The 21,382-nt window shown below is 45.2% G+C and overlaps 1 protein-coding gene across 9 annotated transcripts in view; it reads right to left on the bottom strand.

Annotated features, from left to right (window-relative positions):
• Window positions 1–21,382, bottom strand: part of Dapk2 (death associated protein kinase 2) — a 151,540-nt gene that overhangs the window by 71,336 nt on the left and 58,822 nt on the right. For 8 of the 9 annotated variants that reach the window (XM_048793395.1, XM_048793399.1, XM_048793396.1 and 5 more), the window contains exons 3-4: window positions 16,167–16,388; window positions 6,215–6,353 (exon numbers count right to left, since the gene is read on the bottom strand). In XM_048793395.1, coding sequence (XP_048649352.1) covers window positions 6,215–6,353; window positions 16,167–16,388 — 361 coding nt within the window. The remainder of the gene's footprint in view (window positions 1–6,214; window positions 6,354–16,166; window positions 16,389–21,382) is intronic. The other variant, XM_048793398.1, reaches the window with a different exon arrangement.

The following is a 21,382-nucleotide window of genomic DNA, read 5'->3' as shown; positions in this document are numbered from 1 at the left end:
ATATATATATATATATATATATATATATATATATATATATGGCTTTACTTTATTTATTTATTTTTATGTGGTGCTGAGGATCAAACCCAGTGCCTTATACATGCTAGGCAAGTGCTCTACCACTGAGCTACAACCCCTTCCTTCCTTCCTTCCTTCCTTCCTTCCTTCCTTCCTTCCTTCCTGATATTGGTTTTAATGGTACTGGGGACTGAACCCAGGACCTTGTATTCACTACACTAGTGCTCTACCACTAAGGAATATTCTCAGCATCTTTATTTTATTTTGAGACAGCATCTCACTAAGTAGCTAGGCTAGCCAGGGATCTCCTGCCTCATCCTTCCATCTCCAGGAATTCAAGGTGTGCACCGCCACACTCACAAAAATTAAGTAATTTATTAGAGGACACACAACTAATAAGTAGTAGAACCAGGTTTAAGCCCAGGACTTTTGACTGTCAAGATCTTTCTGCCTCATTAATTGCTTCCAGAATTATACTTTCAGTCCTGCTGAGTTCCACTGCAAGGGCAGGGCTAATGGTGGCTGTGGATGTGACTTAAAAAGTTCTAGTTGGAGCCAGGCATGGTGGTACACACCTGTTATCCCAGCAGCTCAGGAGGCTGAGGCAAGAGGAGCATGAGTTCAAAGCTAGCCTCAGCAAAAACAAGGCGCTAAGCAACTCAGTGAGGCCCTGTCTCTAAATAAAATACTGTGGTTCAGTAACCAAGTGCCCCTGAGTTCAATCACCTGTACCCTTCCCCAGAAAGTTCTAGTTGGACACAGGAAACTTCAGTGAGGTCAGGCCTATGCAGGGTTCAGTGCAGGGCAGTGGGCTACTGGAGAAGCAAGAAGCCTAACAGTGATGGGAAAGGACATGGGACAAAAAAAGGAGAAGGGATGGCATTTTTATTTGTTTCCTCATTTGAAAAGTGGGGATCATGTCTGCTCCCACAAACTGAAGACCACAGTTCTCTTTTGCCTCTGTATTCCTGTGCCCCAAGCTCATACCAGTTCAACTCTCAAATGCATCACATTCTATAGCAATTCATAACATATAATTTTTTTAAATTGGAGGGATAGCTTATTGGAAAGGGAAAACAGTGTAACCAGATGAGAAATTAACTATGTAAAGAATATGTTTATAGCACAGTATAGACTTGGATTAACTGTGTGTAAAAAGCATGAATTAAGGAAATAAAAAATCTGGACTGTTAGCATCTGGTGAAATAATTCAGCTTTTCTTAGAGTTTCCTCTCTGATTAAATTCAAGTCCTCAACATTCAATATCTGTGTGATTTTTGGCAAATTATTTAATCTCTCTGAATTTCAATTGCTTTATATGTTAAAAAAAGTGAGAATATCTTCTACTTCAATGGGTTAAATGAGAAAAAAAAGATGTGTAAGCATGCTACATTCTAGAAAAATTCCATATACACTTAAAGCATTATCATTATCATTCTTAGGAAAGCTTAACCAGTGGTCCTGATCACACTATGAACCTAAGAACAGCACAGAGGATGATTCTAGGCACTACAGGGGTAAATCAAAAGGCCCGCTCAGAGTTTTGGCTTGCATCCAATTTTAATAATTTCTCATGATTTGTTCTTTTACTTAAAATAACCTTAGTCCTGGAGACTCTTCCATTTCAGATTTTCAAATTGGATCAGGTTAGGGTGGGGATGGGAAAGAAAGGACACACCCATACTCAGGGAAAACTCCCAAATCCAAAATAAGCATAAAACCACTTACAAATACTCCCTAGAAGACCTTTATTTGTGTTGAAATGGGTGAGGTTCCTGGATGGCACTGAGCCCCACTTCCTAGTTGTTTGTCTTGCAGGAGGCTTGTCAGGTGCCACCTGGCACTGAGGGGCAGCCAGCCTCAATGTCCCTTCCATCTGTGTAACTTCAACATCATCTACCCTTACCAGCCCCACTTTACCACATCTATGGTGAATTTGCAACACACACCAGGATGATCTCCACTCTGCTCACACAAAGAGCTCACCCTTTGGAAGCAGGCATTATTTGGTGAGAATCCATTAGTGTTTATTTTATATGGCCTCCCATGGAATCACTGTATGCATCTCCCTGTACACAGTGGACCCCTGGAGGTCAGGTGCTACGTCACATTGATATTTGTCACTCTCTCCTCTGGATTATAGCAGGCCCTCAAGAAATGTTCACATTATTGAATTAAACTCTACCTGTAACCTCATTTACATTTTCCAAGTGAGACATGAAAGGGCCTTGCACATCCATAAGCACATTTGTTCTTCACTAAGGTATCCATTCATTCATTCAACACAGAATGACTCATCATATGGCAAGCACTGTGCAGAAGAAAGTGATTCGTAATGATGCATGCTCTTAGCAGAAATTTGTACAAAGGGCAGCAAAAGCAGAGAAGCAGGCTAGTTTGTTTATTTATTTTTAGTACTAATGATTGAACCCAGGGGAGCTTAACCACTGAGCCATATCCCAAGACTTTTAAAAAATATTATATTTAGAGACAGGGTCTCACTAAGTTGCTTAGGGCTTCACTAAGTTGGTGAGGCTTTGAACTCACAATCCTCCTGCCTCAGCATCCTGAGCCACTGGGATTATAGGCATATACCACCATGCCTGGCCAGCAGGTTAGTTCTTAGTTATACTTTTGGAGGTTGCAGAGATGGCAAAGGCTAAAGGAAATGCCACTTCTGCTGGCCTTGAAGAATGATCAGGAAGTCACTGGGGAGGAAAAAGGAAGAGCAGCAGCATCCTGGATGAGAGCAGCATGAACAGGAGGAGGAGAAAGGCCAGAATGTGCAGGGCTGGTGTTTTGGAGTGGGGAAGGGCAAATGAGGCCAGAAACAGGGCTAAGACAGTGCAAGAAAAGCCTGAATGCCATGCTGAGAATGGATTCATGTATCCTATGGGTAGCAAGGACCCATCACAAGTTAGACAGAGTGGTACATGCCTGTAATTGCAGCAATTTGGGAGAGCAAGATTGGAGGATTAAAAGTTTATGAAGCCTTGGCAACTTAGGGAGACCCTGTGTCAAAATAAAAAACAAAAAGGACTGGGGATGTAGCTCAATGGTAGAGCACTTGCCTAGCATGCACAAAGCCCTGAGTTGGAGCCCCATTACAGAAGAGAGAGAGAAAGAGAGAGAAGAAAGTTAAAAGAAAAAAGAAAGTTCCAGCCAGGAGACACACATTACCCACATTCTGAATGCAGGAAGCGTCTATTCAACCATGAGGGGATGTCTCTGAGTTCCAGCTACTCATCACTTCCCCAAGTTGCTGAGCTGGGCCTGAGTGAAGGGACCTATGAGTCAGGTAGTTAGAAAGCTCAGAGTCCATACACTGTAAGGATATACAGCCATGGGTGGGGATTAGCAGCATTGCCACCCTACATGCTTCCAGAGAAACCTGGGCTGCCTCTTGGTCATGAGAAATGTTCAGACTGAGCCCAGGAGCTAGATACCAGGCCAGGCCCCACCAGCAGTTCCACCTAGAAATCAATCTCAGCTCTCTGCTGGGCAATTGAGAACTGCATTAGCAGAGTACGTTTCCTTAGCCTATCAGATCCCAAAACACTAATGAGTTGTCTTCTCTTTCCCTCTATTCTGGGAAGGGGAATAACAATAACAATTATTATTACAGAGCACATATTCCATATTCAGCACTTCATGCCTCTTCTCTCTGTTACAACAACTCTGCCAGGTAGCTGTTGTTATTTGCAACAAAAATGTGTTGCATCCAAGAAGAAAAACTGAGGTTCAGATGTATCCTGGTACACGGGAGTGAGGAGCAAAGTCCCACCTGGCTGACTCCAAGCCGCCCGCCTGTACCACATGATCTTCCGCGGAAGCAAACCAAACACCATGAACCTGTTTCAGTATCAGGCCTGCGGGCTCCAGCAAGAGAAAGACAAAGGAGCCCATTTTGAGACCGTCTTCTGGAGCCAGCAGACACAAGAAAACAACAAGTTAATTGTCCACGGGAAGGAGACCCAGGTGCAGTTTAGGCAGAGCATTTCCTGTTCAGTGTATCACCACCCTGAAGTCCAAGGCCTGCCCAGGCGTCACCCTCCTGTGTGATCCCAACTTTTACTCAACACCCTAGAGAAACATTTTCTAAATTCAAAATACTGTGACAATCAATATAACAAGGGGGGACTTGCTAAGGGGATTCACAGCAGGTCACCCTGTGAGGCAGGGTAAGAGCTGGGGCAGGAACCTATGTGAGGGAACTGAGCCCACACCTTGGCACAGCTGTGAGACTACGAGCATGCCATAGCTTCTCTGGGCCAGTCCCCCATGCCAGAACTTGCATGTCATTCTGGACCCTGCCCTCTCCCTCAACTCCGCATTGAATTAGGTACCAAATCAATCCTCAGTTTGACCTCTGCAATAGATCTTTTTAAAAATATATATTTTTAGTTATCAATAGATCTTTTATTTTATTTATTAATTTATATGAGGTGCTGAGGATCAAACCCAGGGCCTCACACATGCCAGGCAAGTGCTCCACCACTGAGCCACAACCCCAGCCCTGCAATAGATCTTGGATCCATCTCTCCTCATGTCTCATCCAGATTATCAGCCTGCTAGCTGGGCCCCCAGCTGCCAGGCCATCCCCATCCTATCCATACTCCAGCCAGAGGGATGGCTCCGAAACACACCCTTGCTCACCTGGCCTCTGTATCTCTCAGGGTAAAGTGCAACCTTCTTGGCTTAGCTCCCACTCCTTTTGTCTGCCTCCTGCCCCTCTCCTGGCCTATTTCCCAGCCACTTAGCACATATTCCCTTTGCCTGTACTTCCCTAAATGAACTGTGCTGTTTCATGATGTGTAATCTGCTGGCCTCTCTTCCTCAGAAGGGCCTTCCCCTCTGCTAACACCTGCGAGTCCTTCAGGACACTCAACTCAAATACCATCTCTTCTAGGAAGCCCTCTCTGATACCCCAGTCTTAGGTATATCCTCATTTGGATCCCCAGTGCCCTTGTGCTTCTCTCTATCATACATTTAGAGCCATTGATCTATCTTCTGTACTAAGCCATGACAGGCCTCAGGTGATTTTGCATCTCAGCAATATCCAGGCATCCAGGAGAGAGCCGGGTAAAAGGCCACAGGGATTTTTGGATAGAAGGATGAATGGGCCTCCTTCCTAGAAACATGGGTCTGACCACAAGTTCAAGGACCTTTATTCGTTAGATATCTGCAAGGCTCATCAGATGTCTGTGTGACTGAGGTCAGTTACTAAGGAACAGATCCTTCTACTTTGACCACATTCTTTCTTCATGAAGTCCTATGTGGTCAGTGTGAACTTTATCAACCCTCAATGCCAGTTACCACAAATGATCAGTGGGCTCTGGAAGCAGTTTATGTCCAGTGTTTGGGGTCGGATGGAAGAGGGCAGCCAGTGGTCCCTGGGCTCAAGGATTTATAGTCTCTGGTGGAGGAATGCTGGAGGCTGCACCGTGCTCCCAGGGACCAGAGAGGCAGCCAACTTTAGCAATTCTCCAAACCCTCCACCCACTCAGGACAGAGCTCTTTGTTACTGAAAAGTTCAATCTTGTGAAATGGGTTTGGTTTTAAGCTTCCTGTCATTGGTCTACTTATTTAAAATCTATGTCCTACCTGACCCCTGGAAGAGAAAAGGTGCCTGTAGTTGATTAAGAAGCTTCTTGAAGTCAGCCCTAATTTGCAGAAAGTCTGATAGATGAAATGAATCTGAAGAGGTGGACACTTACCATGCATCATTTCAGGGTTTCAATTATTTAATTAACTGATTGATTTTTATTTTACTTATTTTTTTTAACAGTGCTGGGGATTGAATCCAGAGCCTTGTGTATGCTAAGCAAGTGCTCTACCACTGAACTATATCCCTAGCCCTCAGGATTTCTTTCTTTTTTTTTTTTCTTTTTGGTTTTTAAAGTGCTAGGGATTGAACCTGAGGCTGTTCTACCCCTGAGCTACCAGCCCCTTTTTATTTTTGAGACAAGGTCTCACTACATTGCTCAGGCTGACCATGAGCTTGCAATCTTCCTGCTTTAGGCTCCCAAATCACTGGGATTATAGGAGAGTGACACTGTGCCCAGCTGCCCTCAGGATTTGAATTTTAAAGTAAGGGAAGAGAGCCAAGTGGGCACTGGGCCCCACCTGGCAATGACATCGGGAGGGACTGGACCCCTTTTCCCTATGCTGATTTTCCTTTATTCCCCTTACTGACCTTAAGATCAAAGTGAGCAATTTTCTTTGTATGAAGGTAGTTCACCCCATCCAGGATCTGCTTAATGAAGCTGGTGGCTTCCTCCTCACTCAGCGACTCCTTCTGGGCCAGGAAATCAAACAGCTCTCCACCAGACACTCTGCAAGACACCAGCAGGAAGGGCCCAGGCCCGGTCAGCCTTGTGTGTCATGAGGCCAGGTGGATGGGTGCACCCCGCACCTGACCCCCAGGCATCCTGGAAGGCAGAATCCCCCTTGCCCTGCCTAGGATCTTGTCCAAGCAACATCAAACACCGATTGCTGTATTCTTTCTTTTGGGGGTCAAGGGCACAAATCACCCTGAGGATATTGCCAGAAAGGTCTCTGCTGACACTTAGGCCCAGGTCCCTGGTTATCCTGGCAGTTACCATCTTCTCTGTATGACTGAGGTGGCAGAGAATGGAAAGAAGCATTGGGGAATGATGCTATGGTCTGAATACCTGTGTCCCCCCAAATTAATATTTTGAAATTCTAACCCCCAAGGTGATGATATTGGGAGGTGGGGCCTTTGGGGAGTGATTAGATCATAAAGGTGGAGGCCTCATGAATGGGATTGGAGCCCTTATAAAAGAGACCCCCAGAGAGCTCATTCATCTCTTCTGCCTAGCAAGGGTACAGGAAAGATGCTATCTATGAGGAGGTAAACCCTTTCTAGACACCAAATTTGTTGGTGCCTTGATCTTGGGCTTTCCAGCCTCCAGAAGCATGAGAAATAAATTTCTGTTTAAATAAACCACCCAGTCCATGTTGTCATGAATGGGTTACAAATGGTGATTTTGGTGAAGGCTTGGAAGGACAGGAGGAGACTCTCGGACTTGTAAGAGAATAATACCTTAGTGGTCATGAATAGAATGTTAGTAGGACTATGGGGGGTAAAGGCCATTCTGATGAGGTTTCAGATGGAAATAAGGAACAAGATGCTGGGCAATGAAGAAAAAGTCAAAGTAGCCAAGAATTTGGCTGAATTTTGTTTATATGCTGTAATTTGTGGAAGGTTGAATGAAAAAATTAGATATTTGGCTGAGAAAATTTCTAAGTACAATGTTGAAGGAGTGACCTGGTTCCTCTTGACTGCTCACAGTAAGTAAAAAGAGAGAAATGTTTTATCTTTTTAATTTCAATTTTTATCTTTTTAATTTATTTTATTCTTAGTTATTTTTATTTTTTTATTTTATTTTTTGTAGCACTGAGGATTGAATCCTGCAGTGTTCTACATCTAAGCTACATTGCCATCCTTTTTTTTTTTTTTTTTTTGAGGTGGGGGTGGATTGAACTCAGGGGCACTTGACCACTAAGCCACATACATCCCCAGCCTTATTTTGTCTCACTGAGTTGCTCACCCTGTCTTACAAATTTTTATTTTATGGTACTGGGGAATAAACCCAGGGGTACTTTATCACTATGCCCGCAGCCCTTTTTTATTTTGATACAGAGTCTCTCTCTAAGTTGCTAAGCCTGGCTTTGAATTTGGGATCCTCCTGCCTCAGCCTCCTGAGTTGCTGGGATTATAGGCATGTACTACCACTCTCAGCTTGCCAATCCTTTTTTTTAAATTTTTGTTTTGAGACAAGGTCTTGCTAAGTTGCCCAGGCCAGCCTCCAACTTGCAATCCTCTTGCCTTAGTCTACTGAGCTGCTGGGATCACAGGCACATGCCACTGTGACCAGCTGAGAAATATTTTAAAGATGGAATTGTTTATCAAAAAGACAATAAAACTTAAAAGTGGGAAAAATTCTCAGCCTACTATATTGGGGGTAAAAAATGAGCAAACCTGTTTAGGAGAGAACAAAGGTGTGGCCAAGGATTGCTCATAAAGAGATTAATCTGGATCAGCCATGTCAAGGGAAGCCAGCTGCTACTCCGCAAGACAATGGGGGAGATTAGTCAGCCATCTAATCTAATAATAATAGGGAGATTAGTCAATCTACTGTCCCAGACAATGACAGAAAGACCCTGAAGTCATTTCAGGGATCATGGAAGAAAAGGGGTCTGCCCTTCCCATCACAGACCCATAGTGCCAGGGCCTGGGGGATAGAACCACCATAGGAGGGCTCACTACCCAGAGCTGCCTCATAGCGTGGGCTCTCCAACTCTATCATCATCACACACTTCAGGTGTGGTTCCCAGAGGAGCCCTGCTGTGGGCTTGTGTGAAGCAAAGTCACGTGGGTATGGCTGCCTCCACCTAGGTTTCCTTGGAATGGGAGTCCTTGAGACTTCAAACCAATTGAGCCACAGGTGTACTTTCTGCCAGGAGAATCCGTGAGAACTGAGGCATGGGCTGTGCATAGCAAAAGCATGAGGGCAGGGCCACCCAAAGCTGTATGGGCAGGACCTCTGTCCCAGAGGGCCTGAAGGGCAGAGCATTAAGCCAAAAAGTATTCTGGAGTCTCAAGTTTTAGACTGACTCAGAACCTGTCACTCCCACCAGGCGCAATGGTGCACGCCTGTAATCCCAGAGGCTGGGGAGGCTGAGGCAGGAGGATCGTGAGTTCAAAGCTAGCTTTGTAATTTATCAAGACCCTAAGCAATCTAGTGAAACCTGTCTCTAAATAAAATATAAAAAAGGGTTAGGGTGTGGCTCGGTGGTTAAGCACCCCTGGGTTCAATCCCCAGTACAAAAAAAAAAAAGAACCTGTCACTCTTTTCCTTTTTCCTATTTCTCTTTTTTGGGGGCTGGGGATGTGGCTCAAGCGGTAGCGCGCTCGCCTGGCATGCGTGCGGCCCGGGTTCGATTCTCAGCACCACATACAAACAAAGATGTTGTGTCCACCAAAAACTAAAAAATAAATATTAAAATTCTCTCTTTTTTGGAATGGTAATGTCCATCCCATGCCTGTCTTACTATTGTATTTTGGAAGTATATAACACATTTTATGTCACAAATTCATACAAATTCATTTCCACAAATTGCTGGAAAGCAATTTGCCTCAGAATGAATCATACCTTGAGTCTCACCATAACTGATTTAGATGATATTTAGATGAGACTTTGGACTTTAAACTTTGTAGTTGCTAGGAAAGCAGTTCAGTGTTAGAGCACTGGCTTAGCATGTGTGAGGCCCTGGGTTCAATTTCTGGCACCAAAGTAAACAAACTTTGGATTTGATGCTGGAATCAGTTAAGAATTTAGAGACTGTAGAGAGCCAGCTGTGACCCTGCTCTGAGTTACTCCACATAGTATGGAACAGCAGTTTTCAGCTCGTGCCTAACCCTGAGTTACTCTGGAGTTAGCCCTGAGTTATGAAGCAGTAGTTTGCCCTGAGTTACTGCATTTTGAGTCAAGTGCTAAGGCAGCATGACTTGGTAATGTTCCTGGTCAAATTGCTAAACCACTAGGTGTTGGACATATAGAACTTACAAAAAAGAACAACCCCAAGCTACATAGCACAATCATAAGGCACAAACTGATGAATAGATTAATTGTACTAATAAAAAAATGACCACCTATGAACTTCTCAAATTAAATCAGAGGCAGATGGATGTATGAGTGTATCAAAGCCTCATCAGAGAAAATAGGTTCATGAGCTTATCAAACACACTAGACCACCAAATGATTCAACTCTCTTACCTGAAGCATATAGGGAAGGACCCCTAAGACAGGACACACTGGTCCTTTACCCCATCACCTTGTCAGACCACTTGACAAGTTCCTTGAACAAGTTCTGAGCCCTCAACAAGTTCTTAGGCTGGTTCTTAATCTCCTCTGACCACCTGCAGTAACGGTTTTGCCTCTGTGTCAGCTCTCTGCCTTTGCTCTCAGTGCTACCTCTTTAACACTGTGGCTACATTAACTCTTTCTTAGCTGTTCAGTAACCTATTGATCATTGTATGAAGTATGTGTGTCTTGAGTAATATAATTAAGATTGGAATGGAATAAAAGAATCCGTGCAGCTGGGTGTGGTGATGCACTCCTGTAATTCCAGCTACTTGGGAGACTGAGGCAGGAGAAATACAAATTTGAGACAAGCCTGAGCAACTTAGTAAGACCCTGTTTCAAAATTTAAAAAAAAAAAATTAAAGGGTTGGGGATGTAGCTTCATGGTAGAACATCCTGGGTCCAATCCCCAGTACCATACATGAGGAACAGAAAGAAGAAGAAGAGGAGGGGGAAATAGTTGGGTGTGGTAGCATATACCTCTATTCCCAGCAAATAGGGAGGCTGAGGCAGGAAGATTTCAAATTTGAGGACAGCCTCAGCAACTTAGTGAAAACCTGTCTCAAGATAAAAAATAAAAGGATATTTCTCAGTGGTAGAATGCTCCTGTGTTCAGTTGCCAGTATGCCCCAACACAAAGAAAACCAGAATTACATATTTAGTTCATATTACATTTCTATTGGACAGTAGCAATAGGAAGGCACCTCCTTTAGATCTAACTACCAATTTACAGGAAATATAGGGGGCAGAGGAATGTGCTGAATAACTGTGAAAGGAATAAGTTAAATCTGAACTGAGATAATTACCAGGTCAAATGACCAAATTTTTATAACAAATCAATGGCATAAAAAAAGAAGAGGGAAAAAAGAGAGCAGGAGGAAGGTGAGAGGGAGACAAGAGAGTGAGACAAGAATGGTACATTGGTACAAACCATCTGTAAGAGCTGCAGTGGCACTCTGCTCACAGGGCTGAAGTGGTTACCTTAGTGTTGGGGGTGAGTCTGGTGCACTCTTTTCTCAGTGTCTCATGGTGAAGTCATCCGGTGCCCCACCGTATCCCTACACTGACCTGGGACAGGTGCTGGAAACTGGAGCACCCCCACAGATGCTGCAGGAGTCACCTTGAGTTGCAGACTGGGATCAAAGGGCCAGGATAGGATCCCAATTCTTCTACACCAAAGACTCAACCTTGACCTTGGGGTGGGGCATGTGAAAATTCTAGGGCTCAGCTTTCCTTCTTGTGAAACAGGAGAAGAAAACAGTCTAATCACCTCTGGGGTGGGGGTGGGAGTGGGAGGAATCTTTATGCAATGTTGGGTACAGGCTATAAGGTCTTTGATAAAGTTCTTGAAGTAAAAACCATGCACAGTATCACTGCTGGGGTGGCGGAGGTAGAATAGGGCTTGATTTTGCATTCAAAGTTTGCCACCTGTGCAATGTGCTTTCCCAGACATTCTCTCACTTGTGCCTTTCATCCACCCTGAGAGGTATGATGGAGTGACTATCTCCATTCATCAGATGATGAAACTGAGGTCCAAAGAGAGTATGTGACTTGCCCAAGGTCCCGTAGCTAGTAAGTGATACAACCAAGATTTAGACCCAGGTGTCCTAAGTCCAAGTCCACCACAGGTCCCTTGCCACATTCTCTCCACATAGCAAAGCCTGAACTGTTGATGCAGAGTGAAAGCCACCCAGGCACTGCCCTGCTGTTCAGTTACAGCCAGGCCCTCAACACACTGGACATCTTTATCTGACTCTCTCCCCAGCCAGGTTATCTTTGACTCCACTGCACCTAGTATGAGAAAGCCATTCAAAGAAGTTTGGTGAATAAAACAAAGGAAAGAAACAAAGCATTTAAAATATTAATATGAGCCAGGAGCTGTGGTGTATGTCTGTAATCCTAGCAACTCAAGAGGCTGAGGAAAGAGGATCGGAAGTTCTAGACAAGCCTCAGCAACTTAGCAAGGCCCTAAGCAACTTAGTGAGATTCTGTCTCAAAATTGAAAAAAAAAAAAGAAAAAGAGCTGGGGATGTGGCTTAGTGGTTAAGTGCCCCTGGGTTCAATCCCTGGTACAAAAAAAAAAAAAATCAATATGGGCCAGGGTTCTATGGAACATACCTGTAATCCCAATGACTTGGGATGCTGAGGCAGGAGGATCAGCCAGCTTCAGCAACTTAGTGAAACCTTGTCTCAAAATAAGAAGTAAAAAGAGGTAGTAATACACCTCAGTGGTACAGCATCCCTGGGTTAAATCTCTAGTACCACATAAGAATGAATAAATGAGTGAATAAATAAGTAATAAGAGAATATTCTGTATCATATAGACAGCAAAATCTTGGCATAGACAAGGGGCCTCTCTAGAGCCTTTTCAGATTTTCAAATCTGTTGTGTCACCTCTGAAACACAGAACCCAGTCCCACACTTGTCTTCTATACTCCTAGTCCCCCAACTGGGTTAAATGAGGCTATGACCTCCAGCAAATCTCTCAGTCTAAAATAATAATTCTACTATTCCTACTTTAAATAAAGTGTTGCATAAATGTAAAAGATTATCATTCTAATGATGATCTATCCTGTTACCCCAAAGCCACTCAAGTGAAAACCGAGGCTGGGTGAGGACCTTGGATAGTAGTAATTAGTCATCTGTTTGAAGATGTGACCTGGGCAGGAGACCTGGTGTGACATGATCTCCTTGGGATGAAAAAGGGAACAGTCACTGCAGCCCTTAGAATCTCTCCCAGAGACTCAGAAAGTGGAAGGCTGAGGAATCTACCCAAGGTGATTATCCAAGCCATGGATACCCAGGCTGGGGACATTCACATCAATGCTCAGGTGCCTCTTTTCCAAGCCTAATCAAGTAGCCTGGGCTTTATTTCTTTTTCCCATGAACACAGTTATTTTTTCTTCTCTTTCTTTTCTTTTTAAAAAGAGACAGGGTCCCACCCTGGGGATAAATCTCACTGTAGAGTACTTGCCTAGCATAGCTCTGGCTTCAAATGCCAGCACCACGGCGGGAGGGGAGCGAGAGTGAGACAGAGGAAGAGGGAGAAGAGAGAGAGAAGAGGGAGGGAGAGGAAGAGAGAGACAGGGTTGAGAGCAGTGGCTATTCACTATTAAATATTGCCTGTGGGCACCCAAGGGGCATAGTGGGCTCAAGCCACCTTTCTTCCTCAGCCTCCTGAGTATCCACCACGATGTGGCCAGCAACAAAGTTTCTACCAAGGACTTCTTGACTCTATGACCTGTGCTCTGGAGTCATTTCCCATCTCCTTCCAGGCTTCATTTCACACCTAAATCTCCTTAGCTTTTTGATATGGAAAGCAAAATGAATAGCCTGGCCTCTTCCTCAAGCCTTCCAGGATTGTTCCTTGCCTGCTAACCTGACCTTTGTCTCCTTCCTCCCTGCAGGTTGGTCTGCCAGCCCAAATGCTTTCCAGAACTCTTCCAGGAATGTATGCACAAATGATCTGCTTATGTAGCAGTGGGGAGAATGCTGCCAGAGCTGCTGCGCCCAGGAAGCTGGACTCAATTCAGCACCACCACCATGCCATTCTCTGGTTTGTAACCACAGGGTATCACTTTCTGCAAGCTTGGAGTCTGGGAGGTCCTGAGTAGTAGGGGCTGCAATGAGGGGCCTGCCTGGCCCTCACTGGAAGGCTGATGTTCTTCACAGAAAGCTCCATATAAGACATCAGTTAATCTACTGAGATTTTGAATGTATTCTTCCTACCACACTGAAGTCAACTTGTATGGACAATTAAGTTCTTCCCAACCCTGCCTTCAGCAGCCATGTCCAGAGGCAACTCCTTCTAGGGAGTCACATATGGGATAATGACAGCTGAAAGGAGCTTGAGTCAGGTTTGTTCATGTCCTCCTCCTCCTAACTGCTTTAGCAGAAAGTAAATGGAAGCCCTATACCAGACAAGGTGCTGAGAGGGGCCATGGAATCAGGATGGGACTCTCCATCAAACCTGTAACTAAGCAGTTTCAACTGAGCAAGTGGACGCCAACACCCATATTCAACTACTAAGCAAAACCAGTAACTTAGAGGGCAGAGCAAGGACCCAGAAGTCAAAGATTCCTACAGGCCCAACATGATTCACCAAATCTAAGCACAAAAAGCCCATGAATTCCTCTCCTTGGAGGTCTTCCCTCTCAGACTCTGGCCACACATGATTTAGACATAGTCTTAGTGAACTTGGGTCTTTCCTAATTTTAAAAATCCTTAGCACTGCCAGACACAATGACACACAACTCAGGAGGCTGAGGAAAGAAGATCACAAGTTTGAGGACAACCTGGGCACCTTAGTGAGATACTGACTCTGGTGATGTGGTTCAGTGGTAGAGCACCTCTGGGTTCCACCCCTAGTACCAAAAAGAAAAAAAAAAGTCCTTAGTACTCCATAGAGAGGCATCCTGAGAGCCGAGAGAAATGAGACAACTTAGAAGTGGAGACAGAAACTGTGAACAATCAGAACTCAACAAGCACAGTAGCCCAGACAAGTGGCAGGAGCATCAGTGCATACAATGGATGGTGCATGCCCCTGAGCTCCCAAGAAGAGGGCCCATTACTAATGGCTGACTTCGAACCCTGCAGGCCATCCCTGGAGGAACACATCAGGCTTTTATCTGGGTCAGACAGGCATAGGGACACTGGGTGCTATAGAAGGGTAGAACACAGACAATTCTATGCATTTAAACATCGGGCTTGAATCAAATTCAAGAATATACAAACGTTCTTGTACTTCTTCTTTTTTAAAAAAAATTATTAGTTGTAGATAGACACAATACCTTCGTTTTACTTATTTATTTTTATGTGGTGCTGAGGATTGAACCCAAGGCCTCACACCTGCTAAACAAGTGCTCTACCACTGAGCCACAACCCCAGTCCATCTTGTACTTCTTAAATATCTTGCCAACAAAAAGATAGTTCTTAAAATAGAATGATTTCAAATGTCAGGTAGTACACCCAATTTTTTGGCAGGTTAAGGATGGCTACCTGGTTTGCAGGTGAGATCTGAAATGGAGCCATGAGGTAAACTACCCAAGTTCAAGGATCACTGAGATAAATGCCCCCATTTCCCTGCTCACTGGCAGATGCATATGTTTATGAAGCTCAGAACATTATTTTAAAATTTTTTATAAAAATTTATTCCAGACTGAGTCTCACTAAATTGCCCAGGCTGGCCTTGAACTTGAGATCCTCTTGATTCTGCCTCCCAAGTAGCTGGGATTACAGGAAGGTGCCAACATGCCCAGCTAGAACATTTTCCTAGACATAGCCACTGTGACCTGGGCCACCTCAAACCCTGTTGTTTGCCAGGGCCCTAACTCTCTGTTCTTTGGAGAAGGCACCAAGTAAACATGACAGTGGCCAACCAACCCCTGGAATCTTGGTGTCATCTATCCAAATTCCACCAACCACTGTGAAGTCCTCCTCACCTAGACCAACACAATGCTGTCCTGCCTCATGTCTATAGCTGTCTGCACAAGTCATATGGACTCCAGTCCTGGCCCTGTCATTTCCTGGCTTATAAATGACCTTGCCTGCCAGTGTTCTTGTCTGTAAATGGGGATAATAAGAGTCATCATGTGATAGCATTGTTCTGAGGGCTAGACCAGGTAATAGAAGTGCTTGGCTCAGTGAATACAAAATAACTCCTGTGTTAGACGACATTTCTGTCATCACAGTTGTTGTAAGGATTGAACAAGATGACAAACGTAATGCACCCATAAAATGCTTGCCTATAGTCGGCCTCTCTAAATAATAGTTATCAGGAAACAATAAAGGTGTTAAACAGAGTACACATACAGTGGATTTTCCCCAGGAAAGGGCTGGAGAAGAGCGTCATAGAGCTCAAAGGATGTTTGTTCTTCCCCTCCTCATAGAACAGATTCCTTCCTGACAGCTTCCCCTGCTCCCCACCCCACCCGCTGCCCCCTCTCACCCTCCCTCACGCTCCTCCAGCCAGAAGATGACCCAGCGCCAGTCATTTCTTCCCTTCCATCCCCAGGACCAATGAAAAGAAGACTGAGACCATCGCCCTCTGCCCCTGCTACTCAGCAAGCTTGTCTGTCCCTCCTTTGGTCCAGTTTCAGAAGAAGCATGGGGGTGACTGAGGAAGAGGGAAACTGCCCACCACTGTCTTCACCTCTGGTCTGAGCTTAGGTTGGTCATTGCTATCCCCTAGCCTTAGCTAAAGCTTTCACCACCCTGCCCGCCCCTCCTGCCCCCGTGGGTCACTGGCACCTCACTCACAGCTCGAGGATGAGCACCACATCGGTGCGGTTCTCGTAGACGTCGTGCAGCGTGATGATGTTGGGGTGCAGCACCTGCCGCAGGATGCTCACCTCCCGCTGGATCTCTTCTCGGCACACACCCCGCCGGCTGGCCCGGCTCTGTCGCTTCTTGATGAACTTGGCCGCATACTCCAGTCCTGTGCTCTTCTCCCGGCACTTCTTCACTATAGCAAACTGGCCACTGAAGGAACACAGACACAAACAATTAGGATGTCCTGTGCCCACTGGGGAAGTTACCCCCACTGCCAGCTACTGGGTTACTAATTCAGTCATTCTACCAGAACAGGACAAATCATGCCCTTGGCCAGCATCCCCACCTGGCTGACAACCAGTGACCAAGATGGCACAAGTACTTGGCTTCCCTTCTGTTCATAAATCTTCTACCTTTAACTAGGAATGCATGTAAAAATTGTTATCCTGAGTATACAAAGGTGAACACCAAGCCCCTGAAAAGTATTGACTTGATCAGGATGACAGCCTTGTCCTTATAAAGCATCACCTTGCAAAGTTGGCACCCAAGTCTAATCCACCAGATGAAATCACAGTGTTATAAGCAGGTGGTCTTGATAGGTATTCTGGTTGGGGTGGAGGTTGGGGTACAGGCAGCCTGACAAGGGTAATCATCATAGTGGGAGACCATGACAGTGTGACTACAGAGTTATAAAATTAGGAAACTGAGGCACTGGCTTGCCTGAGGTCATCACAGTGTTAATCCCAAACCCAAGCCTCAAAAGTTGGCTGCCTAACCCACGGTCCACAAAGCCCCTCAGACAGTCACAGGGGTGAAGGCCTGCTCCATAGCAACTGGGGCTGGGCCTAGGAATCCTTCACTTCATCCTTTCAAAGCAATAACCATGAAAGGGTGCCCATGCCAGAGGGGCAAGTAGCCCTGAGCCAGCTTTCCTAAGTGCTCCAAGGGCAGCCCACCCCCAAGAGAAGAGCAGCAATCTTATGCTTCTCCATCTCTAAGCAGGCCATCAGCAGGGGCAGATCTAAGTCCCTGCAGACTGTCAGTGGCCACACCTCTTGAGGGTTCTCATAATCCCTTTTTACTCTGCCCCAGGTTTTCTTGCCACCCCACAAACCCACTTCTTGGGTAACCCAGAAAGTTTTGTTTTGTTTTGTTTTTAGTACTAGAATTTAAATACAACGGTGCTCTACCCATGAGCCACATCCCCAGCCCTTTTTATATTTGTTTTGAGATGGGCTTTTATCAAATTGCTGAGACCAACCTCAAAGTTGCAGTCCTCCTGCCTCAACCTCCCCAATAGCTGGGATTACTGGCTTGAGCCATCACACCCAGATCAGAAAGTTTTACGGTTCAGCTTAATGGCTTAATAAGGGGCCACCAAACCCCAGACTAAAGAAGTATTCTCTTAGTGGCTCTGGGGTGATGAGATACCCTGGATATTTGCCTCAACCTCAGAAAATAGCATTACATCTAGACCATTCTATTATTAGAAAAACCCTAAGTCAGATGGTCTTCAAAATAAACTGAGTGACAACAAGAAAGTCATGTGGAGCAAGCAAGGCATAGATTCACAAACACTTATACAGCATTCTATGGCAAGCACTTTAGAAATGTCACAAACACAGGTTCATGAATGTCTTCTTCCTCATCCCCCATTCACTCAACACTGAGCATCTGCTGTGTGCTGGGCAGTAAGGAGCAGGGACCAAAGGCACAGGCAACAGGTGCAGAGGGAGTTCTGGGGAGAAAGAGGTCCCTGGGGACCGGGCTGGGCATGGAAGGTTTTCTGGAGCCAAATTTATATTGCACTGTCCACTAACTCTAAAGTTTCAGCTATTTAGACCCCAAACATTGGTTCTCAGTTGCCCATACACTAGGGACTGATACAGATGGAGTGAAGCCAGATGGAATGCATTCAGTGTGTCTCTAACACTGATGGTCACTAGGAGCTACTTCTGGCCTTGGGGACATTGGGTCCTGAGAGGATGCCAGCAAACACTTGACAAACCTTCTGGTTCCAGACGGCTGTGAGCCTTGGTGGCAGCGCGGCCACACTCCTCTTCTTCTGATGCCTCAAGAGGCTACTGGCATTTCAGAGTTCTTGTGGCTTTGTCATAGCAGCCCTGAGTTTCTATTTGTCTGATGGAGAACGTGAAGCTGAACGATTTTAAGTGGGCTGTTCAAGCTCACAGAGCATGCAGGTGGTAGCACCAAGTCCCCCATCTCCCAATCCCAAGCTGTTTTGACTACATTAGGGTTTGGGAAGGGCAAAAAGCAATTTTGTCAAGTAGAGCTACAGGTTTTAGGTCACCTTGACATAGCCTACTCTTTGTCTTATGAGGGGAACAGAGACATTTTTCTATGTCACATGCCTGAAAAATTCCTCAAACTCTCAAAAAGCAAATGAGTGTTTGCTTTTCCCTCTTGAGTTTCTTCCTTGTGAGAGCAGCATTGCACTGGGAGATGACTGGGACAGACTTAATCTCCCTCCAAAGAAAGTATTTTGAGAGTGGGTGACTAAGAGGAGCCAAATACCAAGCCACACCTTGCATCTCACCTCTCCTCACTGGGGAAGGACCCTGTGCTCAACCTGCTGTGGGGAATCTCAGGGAAGGCAAAGACAGCTGGCTGGTTTACCTCATCTGATTGAGCCATTTAGGGAAGAGAGAACACCCTTCTCCAGGGCCATGCCCCAAGCCCCCATAATGGAGATTGATCAACAATATCAGTCTTCAAGATCAGACAGGCATGGCCTTAGGAACTTATTTATGCTATCACATGGTTCAAGTTGCTACCTGCTCTGAACATCAGTTTCTTTATCTGTAAAATAGGAATCATGATTCCTTGGCTAGATAATTATGAAGACTGGAAATATTTATAATGTTGGCCCAGCATCAGCATAACCACTAGCTCAGGTGAAAGCTGAGCACAGGCACCTACAGCCAGAAGTCACTGATTCAAATGGTCTGGAATGTATGGCTAAGAAATTGGCATAATTTTAAAAGAACCCCTCCCCCATGATTCCAGAAAATAGCCAGATGTGGAATATCCCTGTTCCCCCCCGCCCCCCGCGCCAGTACAGGGACTAGAAACCAGAGGGCACTCTACCAATGAGTTACACCCCAAAGACTTTTTGTTTTTTGAGACAAGGCCTCACTATGTTGCTGAGGCTGGTCTTGAACTTGAGATCCTCTTGCTTCAGCCTATCAAGTAGCTAGGTTTACAAATGTGTCCTACTACACTCTGCAGGGATATCTCTGTTCTAAACAATTAGCCAACTCTTTGATCCTAGTGCACTTGTTTTCAGCCTTGGTGGCATATTGGAATCCCCTGAAAACTTTAAAACTCCTGGGGTCTAGGTCTCAGCCTGGAGATTCTGAGCTCCTAGCTCTTAGCTACAGCCTGGAGATAGAGATATTTAAAAGCTCTCTGGTAACTCATGGGCAGCCAGGGCTGAGAACCACTGACTTACAATAGCCCTCTATCTCCATTTCACACATGAAGAAACCACACCATTGTTACTCTTATCATTTCTGTCATTTGCAATATTATACATCTACCTGCAGCATTCTTTGATCTTTAAGGGAAGTAGAGGGAATCAGAAGGAGCATCTCTCCCATTAGCATTTTTTTTTTTAAACTATGGATTGTACCCAGAGACTCGCACATACCAGGTAAGCACTGAGTTATATCCCAAGCCCTTTTTTATTTTAAGACAGTCTTACTAAGTTGTCTAAGCTGGACTCAAATATACAATCCTCTTGACTCAGCCTCAAAAGTAGCTGAGATGGGATTATAGGCATGCACCACCTCCTTCAGCTCACCAGCAGTTTTTGCTTGAGAGGGTCAGCAATAAAATTACGGTGGTATTCATTCACAATCTATGACAGATTGCCTAGGCCACAGGGGATAAGATAAGTGGAATTTTGCAGTGGACTACCCCATAACCATTGTACTCCTGACAGATTCAAAAAAGCAGAACCTGACATGGCCCTATTACCCAGTCAGAGTGCACCAGCAAACCTAAGGGCAGGTAAAGACAGTGATGGTGACAGGCATTTGTCTGTCCACCAGACAGGCTCTGCAGCCAGATGGTGAGGCCCCACAGTATGGAAGTCAACCAGATGGGCTATGAGGGAGACAGGTAGGTGGTAAGGGCTTCTCTTAGGAGAGTGACACCCAGGGAATCATGTAGGAAGGGAGCAGAGGAGAGACAGACAACCTCTAATGATAATCATTGCCAACACTAATTCAAAAATTATGGGAAGAAATAGGGCTGGGTATATAGCTTAGTGATCAGTACTTATCTAGTATGCATAAGAGTCTGGGCTGAATCTCCCCACCCCCCTCCCATCCCCTTCCCCATCTGCACAAAAGAGTTTCATAGGTATGGATAAGGAACTGCCTTGTCAGTTCATATCTCTCCCTCTGTCACCTGAAAAAGCTTCCTATCAGAAAATTCCAAAAAGCCTGTGACAACTCTGAACAGAAATGAAAGTTTCCATTTTACTCTCCAAATTTCTGTCTCTGGGCTGGCATCAGGAGATATAGGTTCTAGTTAGAGACCTTCCATTAACCCGCTGTGACCCTGAGTAGCCTGTGCAGGCCCCTGGGCCTTAGTTTCCACCCTTGTCAAATGGAGACAATAAAACCTGTTCTGCCCACCTCCCAGGGTTGTTTGGGAAATCATGAGATCATGTCTGAGAAGGAACTTTGCCATCCAGCTGCAGGAAAGCCGGGAGGTGTGGACAGGTGGGAACTCGGTGCCTGAGGCTGGCTTGCAAAGCCATGTAAGAAGGTTTAGCAAAGGACAGTAAATCCTCAAGACACAGAAACTATCTTGCCTACTCTGCCATTACGTTCTCTTGAAATTCTATTAAGAACCTGCCTCTCTGAGAAGGCTCAGCTCCTCACTCATTCAGCACTTGGGAGGACAGAGTGGGCTGGGTGGAGATTAGGTTGAAGGCAAATGTACTTGCATCTAAACTTGGCAGGGTCTAGGTTGGCACCTCACACAAGTTCTCCTGTTGTCTGCCTAGGAACTGCACCAAACAAGTACACCTATAACAGCCTGTCAGTTCTCAGAAATGTCCCAACCCCAGCTCCTAAACTGCATGGAAGAGCCTTACTCAATCCTCCCAAATTCTTCACTGTGAAGTGGGAATAACCTGGAAATGACCCAAACGTCACACTATGGGATAGATC

This window comes from Marmota marmota, unplaced genomic scaffold (assembly GCF_001458135.2).
Source record: "Marmota marmota marmota unplaced genomic scaffold, marMar, whole genome shotgun sequence".
NCBI lineage: Eukaryota > Metazoa > Chordata > Mammalia > Rodentia > Sciuridae > Marmota > Marmota marmota.
The sequence above is the reverse complement of the archived record's forward strand: the minus strand, read 5'-3'. Positions and strand labels throughout refer to the sequence as shown.